The 13,791-nt window shown below is 46.7% G+C and overlaps 1 protein-coding gene across 5 annotated transcripts in view; it reads left to right on the top strand.

The window, feature by feature from the left end:
* The window catches only part of GRIN2B (glutamate ionotropic receptor NMDA type subunit 2B), a 456,390-nt gene extending 443,575 nt beyond the window's left edge, over positions 1–12,815 (top strand). For all 5 annotated transcript variants that reach the window (XM_056115816.1, XM_056115817.1, XM_056115829.1 and 2 more), the window contains 4 exons: positions 3,054–3,214; positions 5,182–5,369; positions 7,843–8,081; positions 10,853–12,815. In XM_056115816.1, the coding sequence (XP_055971791.1) occupies positions 3,054–3,214; positions 5,182–5,369; positions 7,843–8,081; positions 10,853–12,760 (2,496 nt within the window). In that variant the 3' untranslated portion in view covers positions 12,761–12,815. The remainder of the gene's footprint in view (positions 1–3,053; positions 3,215–5,181; positions 5,370–7,842; positions 8,082–10,852) is intronic.
* Positions 12,816–13,791: the final 976 nt, after the last annotated feature.

Below are 13,791 nucleotides of genomic sequence, written 5' to 3'. Positions count from 1 at the left end.
TAGCTTGGCTTTGGAAAGCAGTGAGGACCTTCTCAGACTCCGACAGGTAGATTCTAAAATTCCATAGTGCCTGCTAAGTTTATCTGTTGAGTTCCCACATTCCAAGTCACTAAATAGGTATCTTCAGAACAGCCCAATTGCCAGTTCAGAGGGTTAACAGGCAGGGCTCTTGAGTAATCAGCAGCCATCTCCCTCAAGAGTTGAGTCCACTGGAGTCTGCCAGTGCTTTCCTCCTGGAGGCTCTATCAGCAGCAGCACTATTTACATCACTTTATCATGGGGTTGTGGCACGGGGCTTCTGGAATATTTGTTCCCAGAGTTGGCAGATAAATCCTAGTGATACTGTCTCCTTTAATCCTGGCCCCAGTGCCAGATCCATAACTTCCAGGGTCATAGATAGGCACCCTTAACTCAAATGGTCATTTCACTCAGGAGATGCTAAAAAAAAGTTTAATCTATTTCACTAGCATTTTGCCTTCTTAGAGCTAGTTTTCTGCTTTGTGAAGGTATGAAGTGTCTCAGGGACCCTTTCATTACCAGGCAACATGAGATACCAGGTCCAGTGGGGAATAAAAAATGCTTAAGAAGCTTATACAGCCCACCCCTCCCCCACATAGCAGTCAATGGTCATGCAGGATTTCTCCCAAGGATGCTGATTTTCCGAGGCCTGTGTCTTCTGTTTCCTGACTGGCTTGCCAGTTGTGTGTCTGTAATGTCAGGGGCTTCCTCAGTATAGCCTGAAACTGACCCCTGTGCACAGAGTAAGGAAGAGAGAAAAAAATCAGATTCCAGTTAAGTGGTTGTACATCTTCTTGATTGCCTTCTCCAGTGGTGATCTTCATGCATTCTGGATCTGTCTCTTCCCATAAAGCATATCCCTGTTGACTTTAAACTTGCTCTCCTCTAGGGACAGTGAAGAGTACTATTAATTAAATCAATTGATCTTTGATACTGTTAGCCATCACTGCCACTGTGTGACCTTGAACAAATTACTTGTCCCCTTTGGACCTCTGTCTCTTCATTTGTAATGTGAAAGATTTAGGCTAGTTAACCATAAGTGGATCATCTTATGCTCAAGTTCTTTGTCTTTTTGTTGTTGTCACTATTATTCTGTTTTTATTCATTTAAACTAACTACCTCCTTTGAAAATAATCAAAACCTCTAGATGGGAAAAATCAATGTGGCGAGACAAGCTGGGAGCTTTTTGAATCAGGCAAAAAGGGGTCTTTTGATGCATCACAGGTTGCCTAGTGCCATTGCATTTTTCACTGTGGCCAACTCCAAGCAATTAGGATGTCATTTGTGGTTCCTGGTGACATTTCTCGTCCATGAAGTCCCCTTTTCTGAGAATTGCTGCAGCTTTCAGATGAAGAAAAGGAGCATGACTCTCAAAGCAGGCAACTGCAAAAGTTCAGCTTTTCTACATTGGTAGATTTGATTTTTAAATGTGCCTCCAAAGTAAATGGCGTAATAGTGAAACCAGGAAGAATTTAAATATATGTCTACATCAAGGCTTAGAAGAACAATACTGGCCTTTTTTCTCTCTGACCATTGTTGTGCCAGTAAAATAAAAGTCTGGAGATCATAAAATCTAGCAAGGAGTGTGGAAACTAGACACAAATTAAAAGTAATATAAAGAAAATTTACTGAGCACTTACTCTGATAAGATGCTATGCCTAGCATTTCTCTGCATCAGAGCTTTTAATCCTCAGCAATCTTGTAAATAGGCATTATTGTCTCCTTGAAAATGAGGAGATGATGCAGAGGGTTCATGTTACCTACCAAGGTCACACCAAAATAATGGCTCCTTAATCCACACCTGTTTCAATCCAGAGCTTACATTCTGAAGGACTGTATCAGACACTAACCTCAGAACTTTGCCAGTTCATTTAGAAAGCAATCACGTTTGTAGTGTGAATTTTAGCAATCTAAGCCAGGAATATCATGTAAGGATGGATCATTCGGGGGTAGAAAGAGAAAAGAACACACTTCAGGTTTCCTGAAGAAATTGCTTTGATTTACTTTTGTAGATGAAGGACATGAATTGGACAGCAGTGAAAGGTGAGTTTATGTTGAAAGAACAGACCACTTCAAACTACAAAAATATAAATGTATACATTATATATGTTCAAGATTCAACACACAAACTTACAATAGGGCCATGTCCAGAAATAAAGCTGATGACATCAGGGTGAAAATCCAAGAGATCTTTGCTTTATGATGACAGACATTAGAGATACCATTGTAATTATCAACCTTGTTTAAGAACTCATGGTATGTTTGATTTTATAATTTATTATAACTCATATCAGATAAAATATAAACATTTACTGCATGTAAAAGGTCATTTAACAATTTCTCAGTGAAAATACCCAACAAATTATTTTCAGGGATCAATGTAGCCCACCTTACCAAGACCCACAACATTAACAGTACAATGTCAGTGTATTTTCAGTCCTAAATTAAAGAACTGGGAGCATATTTTTACAGGTAACTAAATTAATAGTATATTCCTCCTGGGCCCATGACCACTGGTATTGGGCGTTATTCATTAATAAAACACATCAGTGTAAAGAATTAATGTGACATTGGGAAAAGAGACAGTTCCCAACAATACATGCTAAACTGTGGGCTGGAGTACAGTGGGTAGGTCATTTGCTTTGCACGCAGCTGACTTGGCCGACATGAGTTAGATTCCTCCACCCCTCTCGGAGAGCCTGGAAAGCTACCAAGAGTATCTCACCCACACGGCAAATCCTGGCAAGCTACCTGTGACATATTCAATATGCCAAACACAGTAACAACAAGTCTCACAATGGTGACGTTACTGGGCCCGTTCGAGCAAATCGATGAACAATGGGAGGACAGTGCTACATGCTAAACTGAATCCCATTGACATCCACTTTCAAATAATAACTTCTGCCTCTGAGTAAAGGCTAACGTAGTTGGTGAACTACAATTGGGTCCCTTCTGTTATAAATCCACTAATGCCGACTTATTCTCTTCACATTTTATGAAACATTTTCTTTCTTTCTCTCTCTCTCTCTCTACAGTTCCAGAGACCAAATGACTTCTCACCCCCTTTCCGCTTTGGGACTGTGCCCAATGGCAGCACAGAAAGAAATATTCGCAATAACTATGCAGAAATGCATGCCTACATGGGAAAGTTCAACCAGAGGGGTGTAGATGATGCATTGCTCTCCCTTAAAACAGGGTAAGAACCATTTTTAAGTTGAAATTCTCTGCTATATCTCTCAGATTTATCCAACATAATATCAGCTATGGCATGCTTGGGTGCTTTACAAAGTTAAATCAAAGACGACTTCATTTCTCTTTATGGATTTCTAAGTTAAATTTGACAGCATAATTCAGACCAGGACAGAAATTCCTAGAACATTGTTTGCTTCTATTTTTTCTTTTATTTTTCAAAAATATATTCTACTTGTCTTAATATAATCATATAACCATGAAACAGAAATTGAAGAGAAGCATGAATAGAAAGAGTCAAGGATAACACTTATGTGTTATGTGTGAAAGTAAGACCTGATGATTAATGGCAAAAATTATGATTCTGGTGTATTATAGATGCAGGAGAAATAAACAGGTAAAAGTTCTAAGAGAATGAGCTGTAAGGAGGTGTGGACCAGGGGCTAGAGCGATAGTGCAGCTGGTAGGGTGCTTTCCTTGCATGTGGCCCACCTGGGTTTGATCCCCGGCATCCCATGTGGTTCCACTAGCACTCCCAGGAGTAATTCCTGAGTGCAGAGACAGGAGTAACTCCTGAGAATCACCAGGTATGGCCAAAAATAAGTGTTGACCTACCTCCATTCTGCTTTTTGTTGACGTTTATGGATCTAGTTCTATCCTCAATGAAGCATTTTCTTGTTAAAGGAGCTTGGGAACTGTACCTTTGTGAGCTTACAGATTCCCAACCACATGGGCTCCTTCCTTGATTTGGCCTCCAGAAGTCACAGCTGTAGATAAGATCATTTGTCATTATTGATGTCAGGCTCGAGGGTCATGGGGACTTGCAGCTGACATGCTGTGTCAGAGGCAGACTGGCATCATTGGCTTCCCCTTTCTCCCCATGGGGCTTCAGTCCTGGAAGAGCCACCCAGAGCATTGTTACTTAGTAATATTAAGCTCTGCTGTCCCCATGAACTCAGAGCAGATTTCCAAAAAGGGAGATTTGTGCTTGCATAAAGAACCACTTTGGACAGTCTTGTCATTGGTTCATTTCTAAATCCTGTCAGAGATTTTGTTGTTGTTTGGGGTATTTTTTGGGGGGGAAGGGGTATGCTATTAATTTAGTACTTGTGTACCTGTTTTAAATATATGCCTTATATCAGAGATGGCTTAACTTTTTCCTTTAGAAGACATAAAACTCACTGGACTCATCAAAGCATAGGGGGTGTCATTTGATTTTTTTTCAGACCTTTTATGTTATCTGCATGCCTCTCTGAACGTCTTCCTCCTCATTTATGATGTGTTGAAACATGGTTTTAAAGATGAATTCATGTCTTCCTGCCCTTCCCCTCTTTTCTGCCTAGACCTTCCTAGCAAACATGGTACGGAAAGTGGGGTTCGTGTATGTTTGAGAACCTGAGAGTTCTCAGTTCTTGTGTATGTTGCCTCTTCTCTTGACTTAAACATTAGCTCATAACACAAGCCACCACCCAACTCGTCTCTTTCTCTTAGGCTGCAAAACACAGTTTGGAAACCTTTGACACCACAAAAATAGCAGTGCTCACCACAAAAATGCACCTCCACTTATTCCCACTCTGGATGGCAATGAACTGAGAACTGAAAAATGTTCTATAAATCTCAGCCATGCTCTTTGTGGTTATCATGGTGATGGTTCCTTTTCATTATTTCAGTTATGATTTTTATTGATTTCTTTTACTCCTTATCCTTTTCAGACAGTGTTTATGAGCTGGCTTCGGGCCCAACGTACATTCTCCTCATTCCCAGTGGGAGGGAAAGAACTCCTCCTTTAGGCCCCAAATCACCTCCATTCACATCCCAGCATGGGATTTAGTCTCAGATTCAGGCTGAGTTCCAACTTGACCAATGCTCCTTTTAGCTTGCAAGGGTCTCCTGCTACATGTGTACAGTCTCCTCGGTGGTTTTGTGCTAAAATACCACCATGGAACTTGGTGTGTTTGCTTTTTTCTTGCACAGGAAGCTGGATGCCTTCATCTATGATGCCGCGGTGCTGAACTACATGGCAGGCAGAGACGAAGGCTGCAAGTTAGTGACTATTGGCAGTGGGAAGGTCTTTGCCTCGACTGGTTATGGAATCGCCATCCAAAAAGATTCCGGTTGGAAGCGTCAGATAGATCTAGCTATCCTGCAGCTCTTTGGAGATGGTGAGTTTATGCCAGGGAGGTGTGTGTTTGACTTCTACTGATGACCAGGCAAATAATAAGCCTTTCTTCTTTATCTATTCACCAAAGCCCTGAAATTTCAGAAAACCACTTCACAGATATTATAAGACTGGGGTATGTGTTAGTATTCTAAGGTGACCCTAACACAGGACTCAAACTGAGTGGTTTGGACTTGATTCTGGAGGCTATAAGTTCGAGATCAGAGGGTCAGTATACATTTTCCATGAGTAAATGCCTGTTCCATACCTCTCCCCTGACTTATGGGAGTCTGCTGGAAATCTGTAGCATTCCTTGGTTTGTAGGCATATCATTCATACTCATTTCACACTTTCCCCTATGAACATAAGTATGTTTGATGTGTCTCTCTTTACAGAATACCAGTTATGCTGCATTAGGGGCCACACTACCCCAGGATGACCTGATTCATTGAGTTACAATGCATGTACCTGATTTCCATATAAGGCTACATTTCATGGTCATGTAGGTTAAGAATGCATTGCATTAATTGCATATCAATCAACCCATAGCAGGGAAAATTGGAAGGAATTTAAGCTGTTGGTCAATGAACTTTGTTTTGGAGTCATGGGCTATGGCCAAACTTATAAGGAGGAAGGTAAGAGAGGCTATTACAGATGTTACAGAGGATCATCTCATGTATGACTACAGTGGTTGAAACTTAGGCAAGGTCTCTGATCTTTCTGTGCCTGAGAAAGGGTAGACACATTGAGCTTTTGGCCCTCATTCTTCCCCATCTCCCTCCTTGCTCCTTCAACTGAAAGAGGTGAGAGGCAGGGCTGGGCTCTTTAGAGGAAGAGCCACAGGGCATTCCCCAGAAGCATCCTGGCAAACACCTACAGTCAACATTCTCTGTTTCCTTAGAGAAGCTCTTTGTACCCCCTCTTCTGTGGATTGTCCAGAATCCCAACTCTTGGCCTCACTTATAAATTCCACTTATGGGAGATCCACCTGGCTCTCTCAAGGGCCACATGACCATGAGCCATTGATTGTCCAGGTCACATCTGCAGAATCTTTGCTCTTGGGAAGGAGATAGGAGGCAGATCAGAGCACGGCTTCAGTTTTCAGACTCTGGATGAAGCTTGTACTATCACTTGACCCCCTTAATTCAGAGAATATTCTTCTTGCAATTATTAGCTTGCAATTATTAGGCATATTAGCTTCATACTCATACTCTAGATGAAGCTGGTTACCCTACTAGGTAGGGAAAAAATAGTTTAAGCAAAAAATGGGTAAAAGAGAGATTCAGTTAACATTAGGATGGGGTTATAGCTAGAGTGTTAACCAGACACCTGGGTCTGAGAGCTTATTTATTTTACATAAATAATAAATTCATTTTAATGTAGCTACAACGTAAGGGCCATAAAGGGAACCTCTTTCTCTGAAGAAAATCTGTGACAGAGATGAACTTACAGAAACTGGCAATGCTGAGGATAATGCAAATGAAAATCCAAAGTTTTACCAAATAGAAACTATTGGAGCAGGCAGTTTTATTCCCATGATTTTCCAGTCACTTTCATTTTCCCTGCTTCTAGGGTCTCTGCCTTTCTGATGCCCAACTTCCAGTGAGGTGAATGAAGCTGAATCCAAGCTTCCGAAATCTATTCAGTGAAACAGATGTTCATTTGATGGTCTCGTTCTATTCAACCTTATTTCCTTTTACTATGTTATTTCCCCCTTGTCACCAGAAACCAGTAAGCCAAAGGGTCCCTAGGAAACCAAGCAACCGCTCTAATACTGTCTCTGTGCCCCTATCCCTACCCTCACATACATACTCTGCTTTTTACAATTTCAGGAGAAATATTCTGAGTCACCTTTTTATTTTTATAGACACGAGGATGAACATGGAAGCCAAGAGCTTGAGCTCACACATGCAAGCAATTGTGCAGCTACCTTCCTATGGGCATCCCCTGCCTGATATTGTTCGAAATCCTCTGTTCTGCCTGCATTTCCTCAACAAGCCTCAACTCCCTTACCTCCCTCCCATTGATCATGCTGTTCCTGCCACCCGAGTGCCTTTTTATACAAGATAACTCGCCATTCACCTGTTTCCCATGTCCCCTCCCCACTCCAAGACCCATCTCCCTCAAGAAAACCCACTGGCTACCGCATCCGTACAATTTCTCTGATGTCGATCCTTGTTTCCTGCATAAAATTTGTTATACTGATGATCTGTTTACCAATTACTATGGCTAGGAAATGTAGCACAGAGAGAATGCCTTATTTTTATAGTGTCTGCAATTTTATATCTCTGCAGGTGATATCAAGTTTTCATTGAGTGCACTGATAAGTTAATATAGAACAGCATTAATAAAAATGACTGTTGACGTTCTCTATTTCCTTTCTTTCTCTATGTCTCCTTGTGTTTTTCTCTTTTTTGGCAACACCCCCTTCTCCACTTTTCTTTTCCCCTCTGTTCTCCTTTCTTCCATGTCTCCAGGGGAGATGGAGGAGCTGGAAGCACTCTGGCTCACCGGCATTTGCCACAACGAGAAGAATGAGGTCATGAGCAGCCAACTGGACATTGACAACATGGCTGGAGTCTTCTACATGCTGGGGGCGGCCATGGCTCTCAGCCTCATCACCTTCATCTGTGAACATCTTTTCTATTGGCAGTTCCGACATTGCTTTATGGGGGTCTGTTCTGGCAAGCCGGGCATGGTCTTCTCCATCAGTAGAGTAAGTGCTCTGACCTGGATACCTGGAGGTTGGGAGATACAGCCTAACTCAATGCTGGGAAACAGACAGGAGGACTTTATATGTCTCCTACCTTGCTAAAGCATGAAACCATATCATGTACTTTTCCCCTGGGGCCTGGGGGTATAGTTCCAAGTGGATCCAAAAAAATGTGCAATGCTATTTTTTTCTTCAAGAAACAGCTTTTTGTGTGGGGTTTGGGCATTTGGTTCTCAAGAAGAACTGGCAGATCTATCAAAATGAAAAAAATTGGCCTTTTACCAAATGTCTTTCATCACCATTCGTTAATTTGGTATAGGCTGTATTAATCACATAATCATTTTTTAAAAGTCACATTTCATTTAAATAGTGAGATGTAATGTATCTTTCTTTATCTAGCATCCCAAGCTCACTCTATTATTGGACACTTCACGATTCTACTTACATTTTAACCACGTGTGAGTTAGAAGGAGTCAAAGAACTTAGCAGAACCTTTAGAACTTCACTCTGATCCCTGAGGAAGTCTTATCCATATACAAATTTACATCCCAGAAACTTCCTTGATGAGTATAATCTAAAGTCATTCCTGACTGATTTTTGCTGACAGTGAGAATTTAGACCTCTTCACAGGAAAGGTTAAAAAACAGAAAAGTGGGGCTGGAGTGATAGCACAGTGGGTAGGGCATTTACCTTCCACACAGCCAACCTGGGTTCGATTCCCAGCATCCCATATGGTCCCCCAAGCACTGCCAGAAGTAATTTCTGAGTGCGAGAGCCAGGAGTAACCCCTCTGCATCACTGGCTATGACCTAAAAAGCATCCCCCCCCCGAAAAAAAAAAACAGAAAAGTGAAGCTCTTTCAACTTTGTTAATAAAGTTATGGGAGACCTTCATCAGTGACAAATGCAAAAAAAAAAGTCACTTTAGAAAAAAGATCTTTATATTTTGTTCTTGTTTGGAGGAAACATTCAGCAGTATCCATGGTTTACTTCTGGCTCTGCACTCAGAAACTACTCCTGGGGGTGTTCAGGGGCCCATACGGGGTACAGGGAATCAAACCCAGCCTGACCACGTGCATGGCAAGCACCCTACCCACTGTACTGTTGCTCCAGCCCTAGAATAGAAGTCTTGATTTTAGATGTGACCAACTGACTCAAACAGTTATGTAAGAAAACAGAATTCTCGTTAAATTTTTCCATCTTTTGATCATTTTCCTGTGGTAATTTAATGATAGAGAACAATTTTTTCTCTGGCTATGAATGTATTCAGGTCATTCGGTAACCATAGAGGAGAACTTACAATCCCTGAGTCATTCTCAGTCGCTGTGTGACCCCTCCCCAAAGTGTCCCATAGGGTGAGGGCATAAGCCTTGGGCACCAATGGCTTTTAATTGGAAACCCTTTTCATAGGCTTCAATGATGCCCTTAGAGAGGATGACAATTAAATTTTCTCTTGGCCCTGGACCCAAGACTTCAGGCTGTCACCTTGGCCTGAAGACCTTTGGTCTTGCTGCTACCCCTGGAGAAAATGAGAACTACCTCATCTGAGTCCCTCTTTCCCATTTAGCTGCCACCCTATTCTCATCTTTCTCCTCTCATCCCTATTTTCTGGAACCAGTGCCTTGCTAGGGAACAAGACAGTAATAGGAGGTTGGTTCGCCCTGAAAGTCGAACCCACCCTTCCTTGTGAACAGTGTTCTTCCATGAGCTGTATGCAGGGAGTCCTCAATCAACTGTAATTTGTTGAGTTATTAATTATTTATGATAGGATTAAGTGAGTAAGTATAAGAAAGAGACCAGGAGCTAAGGAGAGGAATAAACAATCCCCTTGTGGAATTCTCTCATTTATTCCTGTTTAGCACTTGGTATCCGTCCCGATTCCTCCCTCCTATGGTGAGGGCACAGCAGGAGAGAAATCCTTCTTTGACCCCAAAGCTTCCTAGTTCTGGGAATTGGGTTTAGCTTGGCTCGAGAAGAGAACTGCTCAGCTGTTATCTGGTGACCAAAATCCAAAAAGCTGCTCGAAATTTGTTCACGGGAAAGAATGGCAATGGGAGCCACAGATTGAACTATTTTTCTCTTTTTCTTTTTTTTTTCTTTTTTTTTTTTTTTTACTGCTAGTCATGGTGGCTGGCCAGATCAGCCCCAACCTCTATAGAATGTGTCTGTTTATTATGACTGCCCTCAGGTGGGTGGTCGTATTTTGTGCTATCAGTTGATAGCTTGACCTTTTTTTTTTTTTTTAATGATACCAAACCCTGGGCAGGACAAGGAAAAGCAAGGCAGAGCCTGGAGCGGAGGCAGAGTGACTGGTCTTGCAATTCCAAATACTTTGTTCAAGTCACTTGGCACCCTGGCAGGCTCTCTGAAGAGCCTGACCTTGGCACATGGCAGGGCACTTGACAAATTCAGGTCACCATTGAACCACTTCTATTACCCTCTACTGCATGCCGTCTATGATCCCCGATTTCACGCCATCCCTGACTTATCTTACCTAGCCGGGTGTTGAATGATGGTGGTTTGGTGTGGGGAAGGAGAGATGATCCTTATAGCCCTTTAAATTTTTGGATCTGAGGCGCACACCCCCTGGTGCTTGGGGGCTATGTGGTGACTCGCTCAGGGGACCCTGCAGTGGGTGCTGAGCATCCCACCCCGGCTCCCTGCACACCCTCGGCCCTTTGAGCTCATCTCGCCACCCGGCCGGTCAGCCGGCCGCCTTAGGGACCCTGGTGAGCTCGCAGGAACCCTGATCGGCCCCACCCTTTGTCCCCGCAGGGCATCTACAGCTGCATCCACGGCGTGGCCATCGAGGAGCGGCAGTCGGTGATGAACTCGCCCACGGCCACCATGAACAACACGCACTCCAACATCCTGCGGCTGCTGCGCACGGCCAAGAACATGGCCAACCTGTCCGGGGTGAACGGCTCCCCGCAGAGCGCGCTGGACTTCATCCGCCGCGAGTCGTCCGTCTACGACATCTCCGAGCACCGCCGCAGCTTCACGCACTCGGACTGCAAGTCCTACAACAACCCGCCGTGCGAGGAGAACCTCTTCTCCGACTACATCAGCGAGGTGGAGAGAACTTTCGGGAACCTGCAGCTCAAGGACAGCAACGTGTACCAGGACCACTACCACCACCACCACCGGCCGCACAGCATCGCCAGCACCAGCTCCATCGACGGGCTCTACGACTGCGACAACCCGCCCTTCACCACGCAGCCGCGCTCGCTGGGCAAGAAGCCCCTGGACATCGGCCTGCCCGCCGCCAAGCACAGCCAGCAGCAGCTCAGCGACCTCTACGGCAAGTTCTCCTTCAAGAGCGACCGCTACGGCGGCCACGACGACCTCATCCGCTCCGACGTGTCCGACATCTCCACGCACACGGTCACCTACGGCAACATCGAGGGCAACGCGGCCAAGCGGCGCAAGCAGCAGTACAAGGACAGCCTCAAGAAGCGGCCGGCCTCGGCCAAGTCCCGGCGCGAGTTCGACGAGATCGAGCTGGCCTACCGCCGCCGCCCGCCGCGCTCCCCGGACCACAAGCGCTACTTCAGGGACAAGGAGGGGCTGCGGGACTTCTACCTGGACCAGTTCCGCCCCAAGGAGAACTCGCCGCACTGGGAGCACGTGGACCTGACGGACATCTACAAGGAGCGCGGCGAGGACTTCAAGCGCGACTCGGTGGGCGGCGGCCAGTGCACCAACCGGGCGCACCTCAAGCACCCCGGGGCCGACAAGGTGGGCGGCGTGCCGGCGCCCTGGGAGAAGAACCTGGCCAACGTGGTGGACTGGGACTCGGGCGGCGGCGTGGGCGGCGGCGGCGGCGTGGGCGGCGGCGGCGGCGTGGGCGGCGGCGTGGGCGGCGGCGGCAACTTCTGCCGCAGCTGCCCGTCCAAGCTGCACAGCTACCCGGCCAGCGCGGGCCAGAACTCGGGCCGCCAGGCGTGCATCCGCTGCGAGGCGTGCAAGAAGGCGGGCAACCTGTACGACATCAGCGAGGACAACTCCCTGCAGGAGCTGGACCAGCCGGCGGCCCCGGTGGCCGTGCCGGCCAGCGCCGCCGCCACCAAGTACCCCCAGAGCCCCACCAACTCCAAGGCCCAGAAGAAGAACCGCAACAAACTGCGCCGGCAGCACTCGTACGACACCTTCGTGGACCTGCAGAAGGAGGAAGCCGCCCTGGCGCCGCGCAGCGTGAGCCTCAAAGACAAGGGCCGCTTCCTGGACGGCAGCCCCTACGCGCACATGTTCGAGATGGGAGGCGGCGACAGCGCCTTTGCCAACAGCAAGTCCTCAGTGCCCACTGCCGGACACCACCACCACAACAACCCCGGCGGCTACATGCTCAGCAAGTCGCTCTACCCCGACCGGGTCACGCAGAACCCTTTCATCCCCACTTTCGGGGACGACCAGTGTTTGCTCCACGGCAGCAAATCCTACTTCTTCAGGCAGCCCACGGCGGCGGGGGTGCCCAAAGGCAGGCCGGACTTCCGCGCCCTGGTCACCAACAAGCCCGTGGTGGCCGCCCTGCACGGGGCGGTGCCCGGCCGCTTCCAGAAAGACATCTGTATAGGGAACCAGTCCAACCCCTGTGTGCCTAACAACAAAAACCCCAGGGCTTTCAATGGCTCCAGCAATGGGCATGTTTATGAGAAACTGTCTAGTATTGAGTCTGATGTCTGAGTGAGGGAAGCGAGCGGTTGAAGGTGGGTCTAGGCGGGGAGGGCGGGGGGCCGGGGTGCCCGCAGCGGGGAGGGAGGCGGGGTGAACTTGGCTCCCATTGGCTCCTTTCTTCTTTTTTGTTTCTGTTTTAATTTCTTCATGGGATCCTGGAGTTCTGGCTCCTACCGAGGGCATCCCTGGGGACCGGCACCGGCTCTGCTCCCCTGGCCCGCTGACTCCTCCTCGCCTTCCCCTTGCCAGTCAGTCCGGCTCCCAGGAGCCGGCGTGGTGGGCTTTGCACTGCACCGAGGGAGGCCTGTGGCCGTGGGCCTCGCTTGCCCTCCAGCCTCCACCTTGCTGGGAAGGACTCTTGACCGACCCTCTCGGTGTGAAAGTGGGTGAGGGCACAGGAAAGTTCCCCCTGCCCGGTCTGTAGGCCAAGGTGAGGCAGCAGAAGCGTCTAAGACCATGCGTCCTCCGCTGGAGAGTGAACATGGCTTTGTCTAAATCGACATCTGTTTAGGAATCGTGTGCCAAGCGGCGGGTGGGAGGCCATGTGTGTTTGTATATAAGCCCCCCCCCCAAAAAAAAAACCCAGAAATGTTTGCTTCGGTTCCCTGGGACTCCCAGAGGGGTGAACTAGAAGAAAAGGCCTGTGGTGGCTGATAGATGTGGCCAGTCCCCACCTTGGAGGTGAGAGGACACACGTGATGCAAAGGTGTCCCGCGCCACACATGGTCTACATGTATGTCTCTGTGGATATAGAGGAGGCCTCTTTAACTTCATTTTCTCCTCAGAGCCCCTTAACTGTACTTGTTTGGCTTATATACAAACAGGGATGGTCACGTGGTCGCTGGATTTTGGCTCTCTCGCCCCTTCACCCTTTCTGAAGGCAGAAAAGGGAAATTCTCTACTGAGCCATTTCTGTGGTTAAAAAAAAAAAACAAAAAAAACAGGTAGGGAGCATTCCCTGGAGATCCAGGTAGGACATGAATATCTTTGTGGTGGCCAGTACTTTTAACCTGTTTGAGCCAAGAACTTTCTATGAAGGT

This window comes from Sorex fumeus, unplaced genomic scaffold (genome assembly GCF_029834395.1).
Source record: "Sorex fumeus unplaced genomic scaffold, SorFum_2.1 ptg000003l, whole genome shotgun sequence".
In the NCBI taxonomy this organism is placed as follows: domain Eukaryota; kingdom Metazoa; phylum Chordata; class Mammalia; order Eulipotyphla; family Soricidae; genus Sorex; species Sorex fumeus.
This window is presented reverse-complemented; position numbering and strand designations above follow the sequence as displayed.